Source organism: Theobroma cacao, chromosome 5 (assembly GCF_053813885.1).
Source record: "Theobroma cacao isolate CCN51 chromosome 5, ASM5381388v1, whole genome shotgun sequence".
NCBI classification, from domain to species: domain Eukaryota; kingdom Viridiplantae; phylum Streptophyta; class Magnoliopsida; order Malvales; family Malvaceae; genus Theobroma; species Theobroma cacao.
This window is the reverse complement of record NC_142643.1, coordinates 2,699,901-2,722,442: the sequence shown is the minus strand read 5'-3', so window position 1 is coordinate 2,722,442 and position 22,542 is coordinate 2,699,901. Positions and strand designations below refer to the sequence as shown.

General features: G+C 34.8%; 5 protein-coding genes across 5 annotated transcripts; 1 reads left to right on the top strand and 4 right to left on the bottom strand.

Moving 5' to 3' along the window:
• Positions 1 to 1,313: 1,313 nt before the first annotated feature.
• On the top strand, positions 1,314 to 3,402 carry LOC18597919 (DNA-binding protein S1FA-like). The gene is made up of 2 exons (XM_007027221.3): positions 1,314 to 1,472; positions 2,954 to 3,402. The coding sequence occupies exons 1-2, from the start codon at positions 1,443 to 1,445 to the stop codon at positions 3,170 to 3,172; spliced, it is 249 nt and encodes an 82-aa protein (XP_007027283.1). The 5' UTR covers positions 1,314 to 1,442; the 3' UTR covers positions 3,173 to 3,402.
• Positions 3,403 to 4,376: 974 nt separating this feature from the next.
• LOC18597918 (PLAC8 family protein) lies at positions 4,377 to 6,528 on the bottom strand. Its single transcript, XM_007027220.3, has 3 exons — positions 6,060 to 6,528; positions 5,261 to 5,463; positions 4,377 to 4,828 (listed from the first exon to the last, which is right to left on the bottom strand). Exons 1-3 carry the CDS (start codon positions 6,361 to 6,363, stop codon positions 4,589 to 4,591), a joined length of 747 nt encoding a protein of 248 aa, XP_007027282.1. The 5' UTR covers positions 6,364 to 6,528; the 3' UTR covers positions 4,377 to 4,588.
• A 2,290-nt stretch (positions 6,529 to 8,818) lies between these two features.
• On the bottom strand, positions 8,819 to 9,725 carry LOC18597917 (uncharacterized). Its single transcript, XM_007027218.3, has 3 exons — positions 9,495 to 9,725; positions 9,215 to 9,399; positions 8,819 to 9,114 (listed from the first exon to the last, which is right to left on the bottom strand). Exons 1-3 carry the CDS (start codon positions 9,580 to 9,582, stop codon positions 9,094 to 9,096), a joined length of 294 nt encoding a protein of 97 aa, XP_007027280.3. The 5' UTR covers positions 9,583 to 9,725; the 3' UTR covers positions 8,819 to 9,093.
• Positions 9,726 to 14,976: 5,251 nt separating this feature from the next.
• LOC18597916 (uncharacterized) lies at positions 14,977 to 16,885 on the bottom strand. The gene has a single exon (XM_007027217.3). The coding sequence runs from the start codon at positions 16,471 to 16,473 to the stop codon at positions 15,496 to 15,498; it is 978 nt and encodes a 325-aa protein (XP_007027279.3). The 5' UTR covers positions 16,474 to 16,885; the 3' UTR covers positions 14,977 to 15,495.
• Positions 16,886 to 18,466: 1,581 nt separating this feature from the next.
• On the bottom strand, positions 18,467 to 22,460 carry LOC18597915 (POLAR LOCALIZATION DURING ASYMMETRIC DIVISION AND protein). Its single transcript, XM_018121806.2, has 4 exons — positions 21,857 to 22,460; positions 20,181 to 20,596; positions 19,073 to 19,328; positions 18,467 to 18,919 (listed from the first exon to the last, which is right to left on the bottom strand). Exons 1-4 carry the CDS (start codon positions 22,281 to 22,283, stop codon positions 18,801 to 18,803), a joined length of 1,218 nt encoding a protein of 405 aa, XP_017977295.2. The 5' UTR covers positions 22,284 to 22,460; the 3' UTR covers positions 18,467 to 18,800.
• Positions 22,461 to 22,542: the final 82 nt, after the last annotated feature.

Genomic DNA, 22,542 nt, shown 5'->3' with positions numbered 1-22,542 from the left:
GCTACTGAGGACTCTCCCTATTCAGGTTTTGTCACTTTCCCTCTTCTCTTCATTGCCATTCTCACGTCAGATCATGACAAATTGATTATGACCATTTTTTTTATGCCATGGTAGAGAACTATCTCCCGGTAGTAGAACATTTTTCTTAGCAGAAAATAAAGATTCCTATCTACTTCATAATCATTTAATTATACAAAAAAATAAAGCTTGGGTAAAGGGGATCAACATTAAAGAACATGATCCACTGCTGCAGTTGCTTTTAGACTTTGATTTATTTATTCAACAAATTGGGTAGAAAAGGGTGGTGGTTTTGGATGTTTCCACTTTACAACAGGAGTCAGACCTCACCCACGGGATTTTGATTTCGACGCTAACCCACAACCACATGGATTAAGCATTCTTAATAGTATATCTTGATAATGACCAATGTTTTCTTGGTACCAGTCCGTGTCTAATGATTTTTCAAATATGTATATACAATATCTTCTCTGTTTCAATGTCCCCACTATTTTGGTCATTGATGTGCTCAAACCTCTTCAGATTGGAATATTTGACATCAGAATTCTATGCTTTAATGATAGAGCTTTCATCTTTATCTTGTGTGATCCATATCATAGGATAAAACTCTCTGGGCTTGCTCACTCCAACTTCTTATTTCTCCTTCCATCTTGGGCTGCTCTTCTCCAACTTGCCTTCAATTTCTGTTGTTCCTCTACTTAAATGTTGGATTATGTATGGGCATTGGGAACAGTTAGCCCAGTTTGTATGATAGTGGTCTATAAAGAAGAAAAAAAAAAAGAGAAAAGAAATGATCACTGCTCATTTATTTTATATGAATTTAAAATCATCTTTAAATTATTTAATAAAATTCAAATAAATACGTATTCTTTTATTACATCAAATCAACCTTATAATTAATGTTTAATTAACTTATATAACTTAATATTCTATATCATGTGATATGTGGACATATCATAATAAATTATCAAAATGGTGTGTTGATGTGAAATAATGTTAAGGACTTAATTAGACGTAATAAAAAAATAATATTTTTTTAAATAATTTAAGAATTTTTTAAATATTATATTTTTATTTGTTTCATTTAATGATCAAATAGATATAACCTGTTAAAAACGGTTATCTTGTAAATAAAATTGTCAAACAGATACTCAATTTAGGAGACAAAAGTAATCTGGGCTTTCTATACAGGCCAGCTCAGACATGGAGCCCAACTCAGTTGGGCTCGTTGGCAAAAGTGGGTATTCAACTTTCACACGAGCAAAAAAGTGTGTGCATAAAGGCCAACGCCTAAAAACAGTCCCCTTATAAATACAATCAGCTCCATTTCCTGAGATTGGTCTCCTTGATCTTTTCCAATTTCTGGATTCTTCTTCTGTACAAATTCGTGCTGTGAGGAGAGCTCCACCGTTGAGTTCGTTGCCATGTCAGCGGAGTTCGAGATCGGCGATAAGGTCCGTCCCTCCTTTGATCGCTTGGTGTCTACATAACTTTTTTTTTGTTGTTTCTTTTTTTCAAATCTCTCTTTGAATCTCAATTTCAGTGGCTTTTCTTCGAGATCCGTGCTAAGTCAATTCGAATTTATCCTTCTAATTTAGAGATCTGGTTTTGTTTCCGTATCTTATTGCTTGCTATCTTATCGATCTGGTGCTTTTCGAATTTTAATTTCGATATTAATTTTTGAAAATTTTGCATGCTGATATTCTTTTTGCATGTTGATTGATTCTTTAATGAAACATTAAGATGTTATTGCATGCAAATTATCAAATAATTCTGTGTTTTTTTCTTCCATGTGGTGAAAATCTTTCGCTATACATACAATTTTTTCTGCTGGATCGGATGCTTTCTTTCAGCAGATAGAATCTTTTGATGGAAAAAAAGGAAGAAAAAAATAAAAGTCTTTGGCTTGTTAATAATTAAATAAATGATGCGTTGGTACATTATCAAAATAATCGTAAGGATAGTGATGTTCAGTGAGGTTTTGTTTTGAACGATTGAATTGATTTTGACTCATAATCTCTAGGTCTAAGCGAGGAGAGAAGGACTATATGTTGTAGATGTGAAGATCAGTTGAGACTTTTTTGTTTCCATTAATTCTTATTTGCTAAAGATAAACTGAGCAGTCATTTAATGGTTACTGCTTCTTGGAAATATGAACACTATCTTTATGGGATTCCAGGAATCAACTTGGATTGAATTTTTTTTCTTTGTTCATCCATAACCCTCTTGAATTCTGAAGCAAAAATGAAAAAAAAAAAAAAAGAGGGGGGGGGGGGGGGAATGCAAGCTGAATTTTCAAGTTATACAACCTGAAAAATCTTTTTTGGCTTAGTTCATGCATCACTGTCTGTCAAAATAGCATGTCCATAATAAATCTTTTCTTGGTGATTTTATGATGCCATTTGAATGGCATATCAAATAAGCCTGTCCTGCTAACATGAGGGAGGTGTTTCATGAGCTGCATGATGAAGAGGGGACTATTAGCATCTCTGATAAATTTTTGGTGTGGAAGCAATAGATTAATTTATGGGGTCTCAATAGAAACCTTGTTTGATTACTTGAAACTATCATAAAAAATGATTTATCATCTTTCCTAGCAATGCTTCTGTACATTTATTAGTGTTTGTTTACGTTACAGAATCTGTTATTTAGTAAGAATCCTATAACATAAATTGAATCTAATAACCACTTTGAGAAGTCAGCAACTTTTGAATGTAGTAGGACTAAGTTTATAAAATAAACATGCATAATTATTAATATCCTTTCTTAACGAAAGAAACTTGTAGTACTTGTTCTCTTTGGCCACGCCTTGTGAATTTAATACGTTGAGGGGAAATACTGAGAATCTAATTGAGTTTGTGCATTTCTGGCTATTCTTGTGCATTAGATGATGTGTATTTACAGGGTAATGATTTTGTTTTCTCTGATGGAATAGGGAAACAAGATTAGTTATGAAACTGAAGCCAAAGGGTTCAACCCTGGATTGATAGTGTTGCTGGTTGTTGTGGGGCTGTTGCTGGTATTCCTTGTTGGGAACTATGCACTTTACTTGTACGCTCAGAAGTCTCTTCCTCCTAGAAAGAAGAAGCCAGTATCCAAGAAGAAGATGAAGAAAGAAAGGCTGAAGCAAGGAGTGTCTGCACCAGGAGAGTAAGAGTTTGAGGCCTGATTTCCTCTGTTCTCCATGTTAAAATTGTTTGTCCACAATTTTCTTCCCGTTATGTGTCCAGAGAGTTGCGTTGGTTAAAACTTTTAACATCTTGATTAGAAGTTAACCCCATATTCGGGTAGACTAGGAAGTAAAATACTGTTGTGTTCATCCAATACAGTTACTTGTCTCATGTCATTTTTGTTATCCTATTAATCTGCATGGTTTAGTACTCATTTTGGTTGCTTCCACGACCATGTGAACCATGTACGGCATTGGAAACAACTGGACCTGCAATTTACTTTGTCGAAATGGTGTTGTGTTTAAGTAAGGCGTTAATAATTATGGTGTCGTCTTAAACGGATCAAGATTTTAAACACAATACCTTTTTTACACGCCATTAATATGATTATTAAATAAGTTAAATTAAATTAAATTTTGTATTTACAATAAATGAATTAAATATATCATATTATTGGAATTGACATGATAACACGATGAGTTATGAGTTAAATATGTTTTTAAATGAGTTAATACGGGTTAAGCGGGTTCAATCTGTTGAAAGACATGAAATTAATTTTAAACTTAAATTTGTTTAATTTTGTATCGTGTTAATTATTCAGTTAATTCCGTTTTGCTAGAGATGATTACTATACAAAAAGAAAAAAAAACAACCGGTGGTGCTGCATATATAGAATAGGTGTTCAAATATTGGATGCATTGCATGTGTCATGTTGAAAACAATAATTTACCATTGCAATGGCAAGTAAAGCGGGAGTGTTTAACGACAGTGGTTTTGATGTGATCAATTTACAAGAGAAAGCATTTGAATCTCCCGGGTAGTACTGTAGCCATTCTATTGGAGTTTCCAATGTATAATTCGAGCCCAGGGTAGCCGCTGCGGGGCGCTCCAAACTAGCTCTCTCCATGGATCAAATGAAGGAAAGCCAGACAAGGAATATAATTTACTTCATTAGGATGGTATTGCTGGTTGGGAAAGAGAATAGGATGGAAATACTAACATTTTCAATCTCCAGGGTTGGCTATTTGGATCGCAGTCCGCAGATTCACTGGTATGAAGTTGGAATCTTCCTTATATTTTCAGGATTCTTTCGTATCCTTATCAAATTAAAGAATTAAAAAGTAATAATGAAATGTAGAACATCACACCAACTTCTTTTTAAAAAAGAGAGTAAGATATAATAATACATTATAAACAAAACATATGTAAAACCCATATATAAATCATATGTTATTTGGTATGACCAGACGAAGTAATCAGTCTATGATGGTGGCTTAGATAATGTAGATGAAAACTTTTAAACATTATTTTACAACAACATGACATGACACTGATAAAAATATGGACAAGCTACTAGAATTCTTTCTTTCATTGTAAGGCAGGACATGGACGGCATGCACTCAGGCCCCACGGCCCATGGTCTGCTCCCCAGGAGGCATCATGACCAGGACAGGCTGAGCATTGAACCCGGGATGAGGTAACCTTCGACGAAGCTCGCGACCTTCCTGGCAAAGGGCACAGGCATGACAGAATACATGTGTTGCAAAGTCACAGGCTGACTCACACTGTTCACGTTGCATCTCATCTTCCACGCAGCTTCCACAGCATCCACATAACCTGTTAAGTGCCTCACAGGTGCCCTGTTCGTCCAAGGAAAACCACAAGAGTAAATCTTGGAAGGCTATTTCATAGGTCGTATTGTTCCTTTGATTCTACGCATAAAACTCCTAATTGTCCCTCCGCAAGAAGAACGCGATCAAGGGATCAACTAACTCAATACAACAATGTGTGTGAAAATGAGGATACGACAGAACATTTAACTTCCCCACCACCACCATCACCACAAGATGGGGAAACGACATGCAAAGGAAGAAAACAATTTACCAACAAATACAGAACTATAAGAAGGCAAAAATGTCACATCTAAATCAGCCAATATGTCATATATAGATAATGAACAGAGTATAAACCAAAATCACAAATAATCACTTTCGAAATCAAACAAAAATTGACCGAAGTTAAAAAGAGTTAAAAAATAAAGGTAAGGAAGATGAAAGATAAGATCTACTTGCCTCCAGATTAAACTTCCTCCGAATGGCAGTACGGCTAGGGTATGAAAACCATGGTGCAAGACAATTCCACCCAAAAAAGGAATTTCCAATCAGATACAGACCAGAGTAAGGCAAGCAGTGATTTGCAAAGGTCCCAGGAACAGATCCAAGTCTTTCAACATTGCTTCCATACAGCACACAAGGGGCCATGCTTCCAAGTAGACCTGACCAAAATATCATCATTAGAAACCCAGACCAAAATAAGCATACAAAAATCCATAACTGACAAATTCAATACACAAAAATGTCTGGTAAAACATTCTCCTGTACTATTTTGGGAAACAAATGATCTTGTAAATTTTAGCTTGAGAAGCAAATTTTCAAACTTTATATAACATAAGATATTATAAAGAGATAGAAGCAATCAAAAATTGATTAATCATAAAATTAAAACAATGAACAAGGTTAGAATCACAACCCATATTTTTAATCATTGCAAGACATATGAAAACATAATTGGTCTTTATGATTTTCCTTTCCTTCTTTTTCCCTTCTAAATTCCAAATTCTCTACCAGCTCAAACTTTCATCAAACAACCAAAATTACATCTTTGAGTTTGTATACTTTGTCAATCCTTTGCACAGTTTATAAATGGAATAGTGGCAAAGAATCAAAGAGTTCAGATCTATTCTACATTAGCTTCCAATTGCAGGAAAAACCCCACATTTCACAACAACATAAAAATCCCAAATTTCTCAAATTTTCCCAATATCAGATCCAATTAAAAAAACCTCAAATTAATTATATGTAAAAGACTTACAAACTTCAACGTCGCTGCTGCAAAACTCATCGTTGCGGCCAAGACAAGCGAGGAGGGGGGAGTCCCACTGAGCCCGACCCATGGGCTCTCCAACGACACTCCCGTGGCCTAACGGCAGCCCATCAGCTGTCCATCCATACCCAGCCGCAGTACTAACAGCCGGCGAAGCTGCCACCTCGGCAGTCGCCTCCTTCGACTTTTTACCATTCGCTTCCTTCTTCTCGTCTCCTTCAACAACTTGTTTGCTCAAAAGAGGGCTCGACTCCTCCCGATCGTTGTTGTTGCTTCCGTTGTTATGCGCCATTCTTTATGGAGAAAAATTTTTCCTTTCGATTTGATATTTGGAAGGGCGAAAGATCTAAAATTTAAAAAAATCAAAGAAAAAGCTTGAGAAATTTGCAAAATTAGATTCGGATCTAAAAATTTAGAGGTCAAAATGATTTTGATATTTTGGCCTCGGCCCCCTTTGGGTGTGAAAAACAAAGGCCAAGCGCGTCAGAATTTTACTTTTATGCAATAAAACTGTAGGCCTCGGTACCAAGACTATTACCCGCTGTCGCCAAGTGTCAGTTATTGTTTTGTCCTTTTCCATGTCTTAAGCCCAAATTCGGCCCAATCAAGGGCCTAGTAGTCCCCCTTCCCTTCTTGCAGGCTTACCTTATTGTCGGCCACCATTAAAAATATGTGACGATAATTCTCAAAACTTAAAAAAGGTTCTTTTCTTTTTTAAAATTACTAAATGCTGGTTCTTGTTCTTTCTTTAGTTGCTTCTTTAAATATAAGTTCTCTTAAAAAGGTATTTGACATAATATCTAGAAATAATTTTTAAATTATTAAAAAATATTTAAATAATTTTTTATATTTTTATTACCTTAAGTCAAATTTTTATATTTTTATTTTAAATCAAATAAATTCCTATAATTAATAATTAATTTAATTAAAATATTATTTGTTATTTTATGTCTCGTGACACTGTTATGGTATGTTAACAGATTATAATTGATAATAATGTAACATGTTGACATATCATAATTAATACTGATATAATATGTTAATTTTTTATGATAATATAATCATGTAATATTTTTCACCTTTTACATTAACCTCATGTTATTGTCATGTAGATATAAAATGACAAGTAAAATTTTAATTAATAAAAATTAGTCAATTTTTAATTATAAAAATTTATTTGATCTAAAATAAAAATATAAGAACTTGACTGAATGAAATAAAAAAAAATTATTTGAATTTTTTTTAATAATTTAAGAATTTATTTGAACATTATACCTAAGTATTTTAATAATAAGTATTCTTATAAGAGATCAAAAGAGAAAGGAGGGTCAAAGGATGAGGAAGGGAGGGACGAGAATCTGCTTTTGAGAAATTAACTTCCGTACTTAAAAGGGCCTAAGACAATTTTCCTAAGTTAATAAGTTTAATTTCGTTGACTCGAAAATTTTTTACATTCCTTTTTACATTTTTTTTTCTCCTTTCATATATGAGAAATATTGCAAAGTTTTCTATCAAATGAAAATATTGAATTCTTACACTAGTCCTAACTTAAAAATAAACATATAAAAAAGCTTTTTCAGAATGAGAGTTTACCTAGTGAAAATCATGACTTGATAAAGAAAAAACTCATTTTGCTTAATATACTAACTTATACTACTTTTAATTAGTATTATAAAATGTTATAGATCAATTCTGAATATATTACTTTATTTGCTTATAAAAAAAATTTTAATTATAAATGAAAAAAATATGGGATGAATTGATGAGAATAGCATTAGTTTGGAGGAGATGAGGTGGCCCTAGCCCTTAATTTGGTTTCTCTTATGTCCTCAAAATTTAGATGCATGTTGCTTTCATGCTTGATGATGATGACAATAATAATAGAATTTGCAAAGCCGACCATGCTTTATATTTATGGCACACACATTGTGCCAGACCATCCAGGGAATTGTTCATTAATATTTTAGGGAAAAACAGAGAAATATTACCATTATTCATTGAAATAAATAAAAGAAAGCAGACCCCAGCAAATATTATTATTTTCTTTTCTTATTTATAAGTGATAAATTTTATATTTAATAAAATTAAGCCAAGTGTAATTAATTTAATTAATTCGGCCAAAACAGTTCATCGTAACTATCAATTATGGAGTCTTTGACATAAATTCTTTTTTCTAATACATCGATAAATTCTAAATCACTTATATTAATGTAATAAAATAAATAATTTTTTTCTTTGTAACAAATTGATTTATATTTTTATTTTGATTTATATATATTATAATAAATGATGATGTAAGATGTTAATATGACATGATGGTCAATTACGTGTTACTTTTACCTTTCATGTCAATGTCACGTAATATAAAAGATGACAAGTAATACTTTAATTAATTAATTATTAATTATAAAAATTTATTTAATTTAAAATAAAAATATAAAAAATTGATTAAATATAATAAAAAATAAAATAAATTTTGAAATATTTTAAAATATTATGTTGTGTATAAAATAAAAAATCAGGATTTGAAATGGGTCAAAAACATTCGTTTGACTAATATATGATTTGAGTCCGAGATAACATATGTTTTGGCAGAGGTCTACTTTTTGCTAAAATCAGAACATATTTGTTTCTTTCGCATTCCCTTCAAGTAATCAGATCTCACAAGAAAGATATGGGCATGGCTGATGAAATGAAATGGGCCTTTTCCTTGATTTATGACTATTAAAAAAAAAAAAAAACCAAGCTTGGAGGAAATCAAAGCTTAAAAGAGATAGGAATATATTACATTTACTCAAACCTATAGAAATATCCACATACAAAATCACACCATCCACATTTACAAAAGGTTGATGATAAAGAAATAAAGCTAAATAATGGCAAGAGAAGACTGCCATTCATAACATTTCTCAATTTTCACATATGATCTTCCATATCTAGAAGAGAAGAAAACTAGCTAATAGCTATAAGCTACTACACTACAATTTTAACAAAAATTCAACATTCAAAGAGGCTTGCTTCATCACCCATGAATTTTCCTGACCTGCAAAACAAAAAATTAAATAAAAATTTCTTATTTTAATCATCTCAATTTGGTTAAGTGAAGTTTGCTTAATGTTCATGGATTAACGTGGGAAACTTACATTTCTTCCTTTGCTATTACCACCCTTTAAGCCCTTGGAAGATTTGTGGAGTGTTGCAGCATCGGTTTCCCGATGAATCCAATGCCTGTGGCCATGAGAATGATCGGGCGGAGGGATTGAAGAGTGTGTCTCCGGACCTCTATAATCTATCTCATACACCTCCCTGTCCGAAACATCCCAGCTCCCTTGACAAAAAACCAACACTCCAAAATTAATAGAAAAGATTCCAAAGCAGACATCGTATTAAAAGAAGAAGAACCGAAGTACGACGTCTGCAAACCTGTTGAAAAATAAGGTACCGAAAGTAGGAGAAGAAGCAGCACCAAAGTAATGGAGATGGGTCTAGCCTTGATGATGATTAGCTCCATGGAACTGCTGAGATAAGTTTATCTGCAGAAGATGTAAAAGGGTTCGTTTATAAAGGGATGATGTGGGGAAGAATTTATGTCATGCGGGGGTTCACGGAAGAAGCAAGGAGCAAAAAGCAGTTGAGGATTTTTCTTCTCTTTTCTCTTCTGGTTCTGGGCTATTGAAACCGTCACCATCCACACAGCAATAAGTTGTGAAGGATGATATAGCTGTGTGTTGGGTTGGAACATTTATGAACCATAACTAGACCACATACCTAAACCATTTTTATTTTTAAAAAGATAGATTTGGATTACTTTTATTGTTCTTAGTTTCTTATAGTCATATGCCATTCCTTTTTGTTTAAATTTATTTTATTTTATTTTAGTAATTGAGCCATGGGACAGCTCCATGTGTGTATTATTGAAATGTCCTAATGAGGGACATGCCATGCCTCCGACCTCTAGTTGGCTGGATTTCACATTCTTCACACCTACTCTCTCTGTTTTGTTTCCTTTGTTATACTCTAACTTCAATTGATAAACCTAATAAAGCATGTATTATTTAGTAACGGAAATTGATATTTATCATTGCACACACAACTTTTTACATTAATTAAGTTGTCAATTTTATTTAAAAAAAAAAAAGGTTGTCAAGTGAGTGTACTCTCAATTTTATTAATGATAATTTTGAATCCGTAAGACAATGTATTAGTCTTCAAAAAAAAATAGTGGGGTTTTGTTAGCTTTTTTCATTTATTGTGAAGGTTGGGCATGGTGACATTAATCCTTGGTGTGATGTATTTCTGTTTGGGGGGGAAAACAAAGTTCTTTGAACATTAAAAAGTAGTCGGCGAATTCCCCACCATGTTTTTCAACATTAAGCTTGGTTTAAGCCAGATATTTGATGAGCTTTGTTAATGGTAGACAAAAAGAGATGTATGGTTTTGAGTATTATACTTTTACCTTTTCCAATGAAATTGTTTCAATCAAAATACTCGGATGGTTTCTGTATTTATGTGAACCCAAGACCTTTAGCAAGAAGATTAAACTTTTTACTATCATATTTAAAGCCTATTCGACTTGATTTTATTTTTGCTTAAAAGTTATTATGAAGCTCTTATAAAAAAATAATAACTTTTAAAATTAAGCTAAAATTGTTTGGTAAATTTCTTTTTATAAGTTATAATTTTGATTAAAATTATCGTAAAGGGTATTTCTTTTTTGATAGGGTAATATTGTAATTATTTTTAACATATGTGGATATTTTTAGAACAAAAATAAAAATTCTCTTGCATTTTTAAAAGAAAAAAAGAAAAAGCTCCTCAAAGGAGTTTTTCTTGAAGCTCTTTTTTTTCAAAATTTTATTCTTTAAAAATAAGTTACTTTTTTTTAAGAGTTTTTCAAAATTTTATGTTTGTCCTGATTTTTGCCTTTAAGAGGTAGATAGTCTGAAAAAAAAAATCAAGCCAAACAAGCACTTAAGTTCTTACTTTTAATATATTTTTATTTTTGTTTTTTTTCTTTCTTATTTTTTCTCTAAAATTACGTCATTTTAGAGTTTTTTTACACTCTCAAAAACTCTAACTATAAAACTTTGATTATAGGAAAGAGAGAAAAAAAAAAGAAGAGGTAGAAAGAGAAAAGGGAAGGAAAAAATGAGAAAAAGATGTTTTTATAGCTAAAGATTTAGAGAGTGTAAGAAGCTTTCAAAATGACGTAATTTTAGAAAAAAAATAAAAATAAAAATTATTAAAAAGACTCAGGTATGATGGTAAATAGCTTGTGTTCTTAGTAGAGGTTATGAGTTCGAAGAAAAGAGTGACGTGCTAGTCTCTTAGCATGTTATGTGGCTTTGACATGCTGACGTGGCACTGCCACGTTAGCAACTCGAGTCTTAATGTTGATGTGGCAGTGCCACATTAGCAACTTGAACTCTAATGCTGATGTGGCAATCCACATCAACAACTCGAACATAAAAGGATGATGTGACACTACCACGTTAGCATGTGAGGGTGACGTGGTAGTGTCACATCAACATGTCGCTACCCCATATTGCCACATAAGTAAAAATGTGTCACATCAACACCACGTTAGCGTTGACATCATCCTATTTAATAGCTAAATTGGATACTATTAAGAGGGGAGGGGTTAAATTGGAGTAATTTTTAAAATTGAGGGATTACATTGATTCAAATTGGAGTAAAGAGACTAAATTGTACAAAATACATAGGTACAGAGATCTTTCAAGTATTTTGACCAATTTTTCTTCTTGAATACTATACTAACTTTTAGGAAGAAAAAGAACTAAAATTTAAGACTTTGATGAAAAAGGAAAGGTGTAAGAATACATGAAAAGAATATGCCATGTCAGCAATTGGATTATTAATGTTGATGTGGCCATGCCACATCAGCAACTTGAGCCTTAATGCTTACATGGCAATCCACATCAACAATCCGAACTTAAAAGGATGATGTGGCATTGCCTCATTAGCATGTGAGGGTGACATGGTAGTGCCACATCAACATGTTGCTATCCCACATTGCCTTGTCAGCAAAAATATGTCACATCAATATCACGTTAACATTGACATCATCCTATTTAACAGCTAAATTAGATATCATTAAAAGAGGAAGGGTTACATTGGAGCAATTCTTAAAATCGAGGAACTAAATTGCTTTAAATTGGAGTAAAGAGATTAAATTAAACAAAGCACATAAGTACAAAGAACTTCCAAGTATTTTGACCAATTTTTCTTCTTGAATGGTATACTAACTTTTAAGAAGAAACAGATCTAAAATTTAAGACTTTGATGAAAAAGGAAAAGTGTAAAAAGACATTAAAAGAATATTAAGAATAGCATCGCCCTAAGGGAATGTCTTCAAGATCACCTTGAAGATTATATGGGAGGACAGGGAACTTAAGAAAATTTGTTAAGTTAAAAATATAAACCTGTGACAAATGATATAAGAATTTATCTAATTTTTCATTGACGTGAGATTTCTAAGAGTTTGATTGAAATAGACTCAGAATAATGTGGTCCCTCTCTTATGGACAAAAGAGTCAATGCAGGCAACAGATTAAGACAAGACCTTCTTTTCTTTAGATTTTTTATAAATCTTCCTTTATAAAAAGGAAAAAAGAAAAATGGGTGTAATTCAATTTATTCGTAATGTCTAATGAAGAGAAAATCGTTTTCAAGGAAATTGTTAGTGGGCCTAATATGTTCAAAGCATTGAATGGATGGATATGCTTGAATTGGGAAGGGAGAGCTAAGCTTTTTATATCTATGATAAATACTGGCAAAATATTGGTCAACTGCTAAAGACATTGATGCTTTTCACAATTTTATAGAGAGAGAGAGAGAGAGAGAGACTGAGGCAACAATTATAATTGTACAGACTGTTTTTTTTATATATAAAAATAATTAACATTGCAAGCACAAATGGCATTTACTTGAAGGGAAGCTGACAATCAGGCAAGGATAAGGAGGAGATGAAGCATGATCCCTGCATGCTCTTAGTCAACAAAACAAGCACCAAAAACCAAGTGCTTTAAACTCCCATACTCTTCAAGTAAAATAAAATTATAATGCATAAAAAATAATCAGTAATTTGTTTAGAATATATGTATACAATCTCTCTTAATTTAGTAGGTTTATTGAATAGTGGAATATGCTATTAGTTTCAACACATTGTGAAAAGCTGGTTGAGAGTTTGAGATAATTTTAGATTTCGAATTGGCAGTTCAAAGGGAAACGAGTGGATGCTTGTCAGTGGTCCCTGTTTGTTGTCTCTTCAAGATTACATGCCTATATGATTTCCTTGAACGAGTGTCTGGTGTAATCTGGTTGGCTCCATCGTCAAACAGCTATGCCATCTCTGGATAGGAGTGGGTATGATTTCCAAGGCAAATGCATGATACTAAGATGCCCTTACCTGCACGCTTTAAAGTTGTTGGATCCCAACCCCAGTCCTTTGAGACAGCAGGACGGCAACTTGAACCCTTCATCTCAACCTGCCTTGGCAAATCTACATCTGACCTTGTATGTCTTCTTACAAACTTATTATCATATTGGTATAAAGGATCATTGCATCTTGGACAAAAAGAAAGTTATTATAGCCATGGCAGTCCATTGAATTGATTGATTTGTAACACTCATCTTTTTGGGCTTTGCTTTGATCTCTGTATCATAACCTTGTACTTTAGCTGCAAACTAGAAAAAGCTTTCTTTCTGTGAACCAACGGCAGTGGATACTGTTGCTTTCCCCAATGCTTTTTGGCGTTTATTTGAGCATGAAATATGTATCCAAACCAAAGCCATACTGTTCTGCTATACACAGCCCTTTTTCAATCTAGTGGTTGACCTTAAGCATGCTTTTTGGGATTCATTTGAGCAGAAAAACTGTATCCAAACATAAGATTTTTGCTCTACATAAACAGGAAAACAACTGCTGGACTGACTCCAGTTTGATCTTTTGCAATGTAGTGGTTGACCTTAGGTACCAAACAAAATCTTAGGGCAGGATACTGCAACGTTGGATCATAACTTGATTCTCAACTCTGCATGTGAGGGTGTTCAAAACCTGGCCTTGAGTCAGGAATTTGGGGCAATAATTTTCCCTGATAGCCTGACATTTGGCTTGAAGTTGGTATATACAATCATGGTAGGCACAAACTAAGGGACGATGAAGATTTTGTTAGGTTTCATACCAAATTTCGGGTATATTCTATCACTAATCACTATTTAGAAGTAAATAATCATGGTTCACGTAGATCAATGTCTTGGATTTTTCCTTCCATCCATGGCAGTATCTGAAGAGACGTTCGTAAAGGTCCGGGGCTTTGCCTTGTACTGATGAAGTTTTATTACTAATTTACTATACTTCGTAGCTATAAACCTGAGCTGAAAACTCAACAAATGACAGCCTAAACTTTAACTGAAGCCTTCCCTAGCTCCATCTGAAGCCCTTAAAAGCCTGAGATGTGACAAACTGGAATAAATGGCAAAGGAGGGAGGGATCCAGGCTTTCCCTCTCCATTTTTTCTTTATCTTTTTGTTTAGACAGTTTGTTGTGTGTGATACATATGTCCAAACCTTGGTCTCAAATCAGGATTCAGTGCCATCATAACCAATCTTTTCCACTTTGGATACAACCAAACAGTTTTTCCAATTATTCTTTTGCAGAATTAGAAAATTTTCCATCCCCAAGTTTCTTATCCAAATGTGAAACGAATGAATGATCCCATTTTGCTTCAATTAGTACGGCAAACAACTTGCCAATTGCCCATGTAGCTTTCTCACAAAAAAGCATTGATCAATAATCCTCTTGACTAAGCTTTCCAATCAAGTAACAGATCTTAACAGAGCCATAATATAAAAAATCCTTAACTAAAAATTGACAAGGGATGGAGACATTCAATTGAAACTTTCTTCCTGTTGCTGAAAAAGTCATAAAGAATTACATAAAATAATGAAACTGCGGGGCCAGAATACTGCATAAGCTATTCTACCAAAATATAAAAGCTGGTCAGAGTATCCAAAGATGCATAAAACTAATCAAACTACCATAAAGCCCCCCAGAAAAGCCCTGGCTGGAACCAGAAGCAGAGAACACTTCTGCCTATCAAAACAGAGAGAAAAAAGAAAGATTTGCCAACACCACTAAAGACAGCAGCCCATGAGGAAGTTTCAGGAAAAAAATTAACACAAATAAATTTTATCATTGTTTTCAATTTCCAGTGTACTATTAACTAAGCCCTTCTTTTTTTTGTTTTTTTAATGTTGCCGAAGAGCCATAGAGATTCTCTCTAACGGCCCTAGATGTTGAATATAACAAAGTCATTTAAGTAAGAAAGAAAAAAGTAGTGCTTCTTCCTAACATAACCAAAATATTCATAAATTAATTAAAAGAAGAAGAAAATTAAATGAATCACGTGAAACCCAACCTTCTCTTCTTCCAGAAACTCATCTCTGGATCGAGTCTTTCAGCTGTTCTAGCCGGTTCGGATTTACATCTCGTGAGGATTAAAGGCCGTACATTCCCAAACTGCTCTGTTTTCAACTCTTCATTGTTTTCAGGTTTTTCTGTTTTGCCCTCTTCAAATTCCTTGCAAAAACCCGACTTCTCTAGTTTTTCCGAATCCATTTGGGACCCGTGATCCGAATTTCTGTAAATGGACACTTTCTCGGATGTGGGAACCTCTGCTTCTTCTTTTTGAAATCCTCTGTTTTCTCTTTTTTCTTCTTCTGTTTCCTCTGTTTCTTCTTCGTTTGTCTCCTGGTTAGCTAAAGGCGACTCCCAAAACCTACAAGCTAAAGAAGAAGATCTGTATGGAGCAGATCGACAACGTGTTAAAATCAAAGCATTTTTGGGTGGTGATGAAGAGGAAGAAGATACAAAAATCTTAGCTTCCTTTTCATTTTTTTCACTTTCTTCTTCTTCTTCTTCATTTCCTTCCACAAAATCTTCAATTTTGTTCCCAAATTTCGATGAATCTTCTCTAGTTTTGGGTTTTCTACAAGACCCCATTTGGAAAAACGCCCCCCATTTCTTCCAAGTGGGTCTACAAGAGGGCTTGGCCTTGACTTTCCCAGCGAAATGACGGCAAAACAGAGCATTTCTGATCCAATTACAGCGGCCGCGGCGACGAGTCGGGGCTCCGTGTCGACCGGGTTTTGTACCGGCTTGTTTGGAGCGTTTGACACGAACCTGACCCATGCAAGTGACTTTAGGCGAAGTGGGCTCTTGGGTTTCAATGGCAGTGTTCTTTTTTCTAACAAACATTGGGCTTGAACGTGACCTTCCCCTGCTTCTGCTCCCAACATTGCTTCTCAAAAACCGCATCAATGGTGGCGGATACTTCTCAGCCCGACCCGGACTCGATATGGGTTTTGCCGATAACTTCATTTTCCAAACCCCCAAAAAAAAAAGAACACCCCTCTTTTGTTTCTCTTTGAAGATTGCAAGATTTCTGCCTTTTTTGTAGAGTCTCTATCTACACGAAGATTTTGTATGTATGGTTTCTTTTTTCTCTCTGAGTTTCAAGATTGAAAAGATTTGTACTTTGGTTATTTGTCTTTGTCTAAAAGCATGTGGGTTTTTGCGTGTGAGGACTCTTGGGGATGGCTGTCTTTGGTTCTGGTAAGAAACTGAAGCAGATATAGTGGTCACCTTCCTTCTTTGTTTTCTCTCTACTTTCGCTTTGTTTTGTTTTTTTGTTTTTGTGTTGTTTGATCCTTTTTAATCTACTGCACGGATGGGTGAATCCACTGTAAATTATTTAAAATTTTTCTATTTTCTTTTTGTGAGGCTGTAGGGTTCTGTTTGGCTTAGACCGGCCTTGCCTTCGAGGTCAGTTATTATTTTACTAAAACAAAACCTGTAAAATAATGGAGGGAAAGTAGGAAAACAGCAGAACACTGAAACACAGATTCATCTACAGTGCAATTTATATCGGTGCAGTGATAACCGTTGGATCTTGGTTCGGTGTGGCAACATATTCTAAGGTTTGTTGTTTGGAAAGATGGTTTGCAGGATAAGGCAGAGGTGTTGTCCACTCAGTCACACAAGCATTCATGATTGGATGGTGATTGATGCATTCTTTTTCAGGCAAACATCATTACCAAACGAGCTGATTTCTTTGGCTTAATCCATTTTTCTATTTTCCATTTGCTTTTCAACAACAAATGATGAAAAAGGAAATTGGAACCCCACACCATGGAGTAATTTACACTTGCTCAAAGCTTTAAAAAATATAAAAAGGTTTTAGTTCTACCAGCAAGTAGTACTAGTATTAAATTGTCTGCTGCATCTGGATTTCTCATTCATTTATCAGAATGAATTTGTTTACTTATTTTAATCTTGTTTTTTCCCTTCCATGGGTAAGTGTACAAATAGTAGCTGCCAGGGTTATAAAAAGATAACAAAAACCTGTAGATTCTGTAATCTGCACAGCAACTAAAATAAGAAATAATAATGGTTGAATCAATGCTCAACTGTTCTTTTTAGATCCCTAGTACCAACATTGACACTTTGACAGCATTCATCTTTAAATGAAAATACATCAGATTTCTAACACTGGTGTGTTAACTACCAGACATTCTACTTATTTTGGAAGAGTTTTTTTTAAAAAAATTTTCTTTGGGGTTTGCATAACTTAGCTCGACAGTCTCATTGAGTCATTCTTCAGTTCGTCTAGCAGTTAGCAGTAACTAGGTCTATGTCCTGAAGAGAACACCTGCACTTGTATGTGTTACTTAATAGTATGAGGTATATGCTAAAGAAACTTTCTTTTATTAAACTTGGATCTTTGCATTTCCTACTCTTTCTCCCACCTCTTATTTTCAACCACAAAAATATCATTGAAGATATCAAATGGATTGGGAGTGAGCTCTTACGAGTATAGGTGAGATGAAAGCGAATCAATGATTATCCTTTTATATAAGCCTCGAAATTCAATGTCGTAGTTTGTAAGCTTTTGGAAATCATGGGAGATTGTAAAAAGGCCGGCCCTTAAATGGCGCCTACGAGCATGAAAGTCTATCACTCTGAAGTCAAATAAGAAAAGCATAAGTTAAAGTCTTCCGGTGAAGAACAAGTGATGGGGTCATCTCCATCGTCATAGGGTGGGAAAGGCGATCTTTTCAACACCCCCACCAGGGCTCCACCAATCTGTTTTTCTGCCTCTGCAGAAGCAACCACCATAGCACTATAAATCCTTTACAATTGCTTGCTTCCAGCTTTACCCTTCAGTGCACTCCAACCAACCTTTAAAGTTTTGTAGAGGAGTATTTCGTAATTTTGTGACTGTGAATGGACATAAGAGTAATATTCACTCCCAACAGGAGAACATAAAGTCAACTATGATTTCAGGTTTCCACTCTGGCACTCAATAAAGAGCTTGACCGAGAAGCAGGCAGACTAGCCAAGTCAATTAGGAATCACTTGGTGAAGAGAGTTCAGCTCCAGACACTAGGCATAAAATATATAAGCACATCGTAATAAAATAATCAGACAGGCACAACGCAATAAACAGATTACCATGTCTAGATTTCTGATACTACAGTATTATAATATGGAAGGGTCCAGGAGCTGCACAGGGAACATGCAAGCTAGATTTAGAATGGTGTGACCTACAACTGGTATTGTTTTCTGATGGCGTCTGATGATTGCCTACGAATTTCCTTCTAGGTCTTGCCCATGGGAAATATGGTAATCATGCATATCAGTTGCACTCAGGACTCAATAGGTCTTTTCATACCAACCAATGATTTCCTTGTCTCCAATCCACTTTTAATAGGGCAATCCTGATCGTTCATACGTGCTTGCTCCCCTTGGGCCTCTGTATCATCATCTGAGAAATATTGCATTGGTTTTAAAGATAGACACTACAGTACATAACATAATTGAGAATAAGCATATTATGGTTAGTGGTAGACTGGCAGCCCTATAAAGAAACTGATTCCTAAAACATAGCTATAAGATGGTAGAAGTAAGAAGTCTTTACCTGAGACCGTTGATAGAGAGAAGTTAGTCAGGCGCCTAACACAATCCTTTAGTGCTTGCAGTTCAGCTTCCTTGTCACGGAGTTTGGATTGAGCCGAACTCAATTCAGATTCTAGCTCCTCAATTTGGTTTTCCTGCTGCTCAATTAGCAAATGGCACAGCTTCTGATCTAGTTCAGATGGCAATACTCCCTGGCACTGGTATGAATCAGACCTCTGTCCCACTGACTCATGCAAACTTTTGGTTGAAACCTCAGTCTGCAAAAGATTTCTTAGGTTAATAGCAAAAAATTTTGTACGTCTAAGAAGATGCAGAGTTGTTAGAACTCATAGCAGCAAAAATACACTCATTGCAGATGCATTTACATATTTTCCATGTTTCTGCTGCAATTATACTCATTCATCAGGCACTATTCCTCTGTATTCTAACCTCACAAATTGGCATATCTTCTGTCTTTAAGGTCTAGCCAGTGGCCAAAGTTATCAAATTTCTCCAACTAGTAATACAAAATCAGAAACTGCCTATCTGGTAAACAATCTGGTCAGATGTTTTTCAGATCCCCCTTGTATGGCTTAATAACAGAATGCAGAAATTCCTATTCCATACCCAAAATATTCTTATTTATGAAGGCTGCTGTGTGCATTCTTAGCATGATTCACTTTTGAAGATTGATTACATTAGCTAAAGTCTCAGTACTTGCCAAGTACTAACTATTAGCCAGTGTTAGCATCAAGCAACCAAGCTATAAGCCAAAAAAATATTCTTTTCACCAAGGAAAGCTAATAAATTATTCAACGTGCATTTTACTCCTTGATCACTCACAGAGTAAAACAGTTAACGATTAAATTTGGTCAGCTATGGCTGTTCATTGAAAAGAATCATCTCTTAAAATGGTCCGAAAAGTCTTTTTATGTGTGATAAATTTAATTGTATCGACAAGAGAAATGTTGTATCAAGAGACAAAAATATTCCTTTATTCAAAACCTAATTTTGAATAACTTGTCCTAAATCTTTAGTGTAGGTGGAGGTATGAGATAAACTGGCACGGAAGCACCTTTAACTGGTAAGTCAATTGAAATAAGGATGTAGAGGTACTTGATAAAGTTCACCTCACTCAATTTTTGCAGTTCTGACTCGAGCTCTGCCTCTAGCTGATCCATTTCCCCCACCTCTGGCTCCGGTTCTGGCTCTTCAGTAAGAACACTACTGGCATACTCACCATCATCAATTACCGGGAGGCTACATACTTTGATCTCATTATCGTCTCTGTTCACTGTACCTGACTTATCAAGCAGTAATTGTGTATTCTTTCCGCTAAATTTCTTTGACCCTGTAGTAACTTCATTTGCAGAATTTGAAGCTCGTACATTGCAAGATGATTTTCTTTTGCATAGCTCAGTTTTTAAATCCTGAAAGACTTTTGCAGTCTCATCCATTGTTGAGTTCAGCTTATTGATCTCAGCCTTCCCAGCTGACATCATGTACATGATACCAAAGCCAAGTCCCCAACGAAACACAGAGCTATCTAAGGAGTAAAATACAAAGTAAATTGAAATGTCAAACTCAGAGCTCTAAAGATGTTTAAAGCAAAAACCCTAAAATGGGACAACTACACTGATGCAATGCGAACTAACAAAGCCAACGCAGATGTACAGTCCCTGGAAAGACAATCGAATTTTTTGACGCTCTTGTAAATAGGAAAAAAAATTATAAACCCCGTTAGCACGTTAATAACTATCAGAGGTTCAAAAGGTTTTTTTTTTTTCAAACTAGCAGTGAGGCTGTTGATATCTAACTAACCAATGATTCCTTGTTGATAGTTTGATGCGTTACCTATTAGGAAGACACATGCTTTCTTACAGAGTGAAATAAAGCAGTCTGATGTGACAACAGCTCCTTTTTACTTAACTAATAGTCATTAACCTTTAATCTAAGGATGATCAGAACAAATTAACAGTTGACAACTTGACCTGATTTGAGACCAAAGCATATCACTTGTAATAGAAGTAATTTAAAATCCTTCTTGCACTGAAGAAATTTTGTATATAAAACTAGTACACAGAAAATGTAAATGGAGATGCCTCAGTATATCTTGACATAGAGACATGGCACTGTACACAATCTTTTTAAAAAAAATTACTTTTCACCACTTCCTATTATATCAAGTCAGGAATTTCTTTACCATGAGAATAATTTTTTAATCAAATATTCTCAAAGCTCACCCCACCAGCACCCCTCTTTTTCCTCACCTCGAGAATAAACTGATTGTGAGAAAGCAATTGATTCCAGAGCCATGTTGGCAAGATATGTATACCACAAAAGGTTAATATTTTGGCTTGGCATTACATAAACATATTGTCCTTCACTGTTCCATCTCTGGCATTCGCAAGAACTTAAGAAGATTACAGTGAACACTAGAATCCTGCTTTCTGTTACTTACACAGTAGATGACACAATCTGGGAATAAAGATATATACTTCATCAAATATATGTTACAAAATGATAATTTGACTAGAAAAAGTATTCCATCAACAATCTAAAGCATACTCGTAACCACAACTGTCTAACTACTCATGTAAGCCAATTTCATAGAATGCACAAAAAGAAGGTATTTGGAGAAGTAAGTTCCACTTTTTCTTGCTTTTGGTGACAGAGCTTGGTAAATTAACAACTTCAAGTTATGTCAAAATTCCAACGTTTTGATGCCTAACTGATCAAACACAACTCCAGCATTTTCTCAGCAAACCAAAATTGAAAAAGATCATAATACAAACAGGAACCTTACCTTTAGAAGGGCATGATCCACACTTATAAGCCACATTCTTAGCAGTTCTCCTCTTCTTCAAGCAAACAGCAAACTTCCTTCTACTCACCTCTACACCACCAGCTCCACTTGATCTCTTCTCAGCCTTCTTCAAGACAACTTTTTTCCTCAAATTCCTATCCTTGGTTTTAACCCCAGTTTTTCCAGCAGACTCAGAACTGGAAAATCTAAAGATCCCATCTTGCTTCCCTTTGTCCTCTCCATTACTCTCACACCCAGATTCCAAAAACCCATTTTGGAACTGAAGATCTTGTTTTTCTTGATCATTATCGGAATTTGGGTTACCTTGAGAAATGGGGTTGTTGGGGTTCGGGTTGGGGTTAAATAGGTGTTTAGCAAGGAGTCCGGTGGATCCTGCAACAGCTGCGCCTAACAGAATTTGCCACATTTGAGATCAAAGGGAGAGAAAAGGCATAACTTTTGTTAGAGAATGAGAGAGAGATGGAGAGATTAATGCATCAAAGAGAGCAGAGAGAATGAGAGAAGAGAGTGAAGAGAGAGAGAGGTAGGTGGCAGTGGCATTTTCTTAACTTTCTTTATTTCCGGACGCATGTTTCCCGCTTTGCTCCATTTTCCAAATTTAGGACATTTCGGCTCTTCCCTTCCTACATTTATTGTAAAATTACTATTTGGTAATTATACAGTAG

Coding starts and splice junctions, on each gene's coding strand:
- LOC18597919 (XM_007027221.3), top strand. CDS start 1,443: ATGTCAGCGGAGTTCGAGATCGGCGATAAG. Junction 1,473..2,953: donor AGTTCGAGATCGGCGATAAG/GTCCGTCCCTCC, acceptor CTGATGGAATAG/GGAAACAAGATTAGTTATGA.
- LOC18597918 (XM_007027220.3), bottom strand. CDS start 6,363: ATGGCGCATAACAACGGAAGCAACAACAACGATCGGGAGGAGTCGAGC. Junction 5,464..6,059: donor CAGCAGCGACGTTGAAGTTT/GTAAGTCTTTTA, acceptor TATTTTGGTCAG/GTCTACTTGGAAGCATGGCC. Junction 4,829..5,260: donor GGAGGAAGTTTAATCTGGAG/GCAAGTAGATCT, acceptor TTGGACGAACAG/GGCACCTGTGAGGCACTTAA.
- LOC18597917 (XM_007027218.3), bottom strand. CDS start 9,582: ATGGAGCTAATCATCATCAAGGCTAGACCCATCTCCATTACTTTGGTG. Junction 9,400..9,494: donor GGTACCTTATTTTTCAACAG/GTTTGCAGACGT, acceptor TTTTTTGTCAAG/GGAGCTGGGATGTTTCGGAC. Junction 9,115..9,214: donor GTAATAGCAAAGGAAGAAAT/GTAAGTTTCCCA, acceptor TTTGTTTTGCAG/GTCAGGAAAATTCATGGGTG.
- LOC18597916 (XM_007027217.3), bottom strand. CDS start 16,473: ATGAAGTTATCGGCAAAACCCATATCGAGTCCGGGTCGGGCTGAGAAG.
- LOC18597915 (XM_018121806.2), bottom strand. CDS start 22,283: ATGTGGCAAATTCTGTTAGGCGCAGCTGTTGCAGGATCCACCGGACTC. Junction 19,329..20,180: donor AACTGCAAAAATTGAGTGAG/GTGAACTTTATC, acceptor AATCTTTTGCAG/ACTGAGGTTTCAACCAAAAG. Junction 18,920..19,072: donor CTCTCTATCAACGGTCTCAG/GTAAAGACTTCT, acceptor AATATTTCTCAG/ATGATGATACAGAGGCCCAA.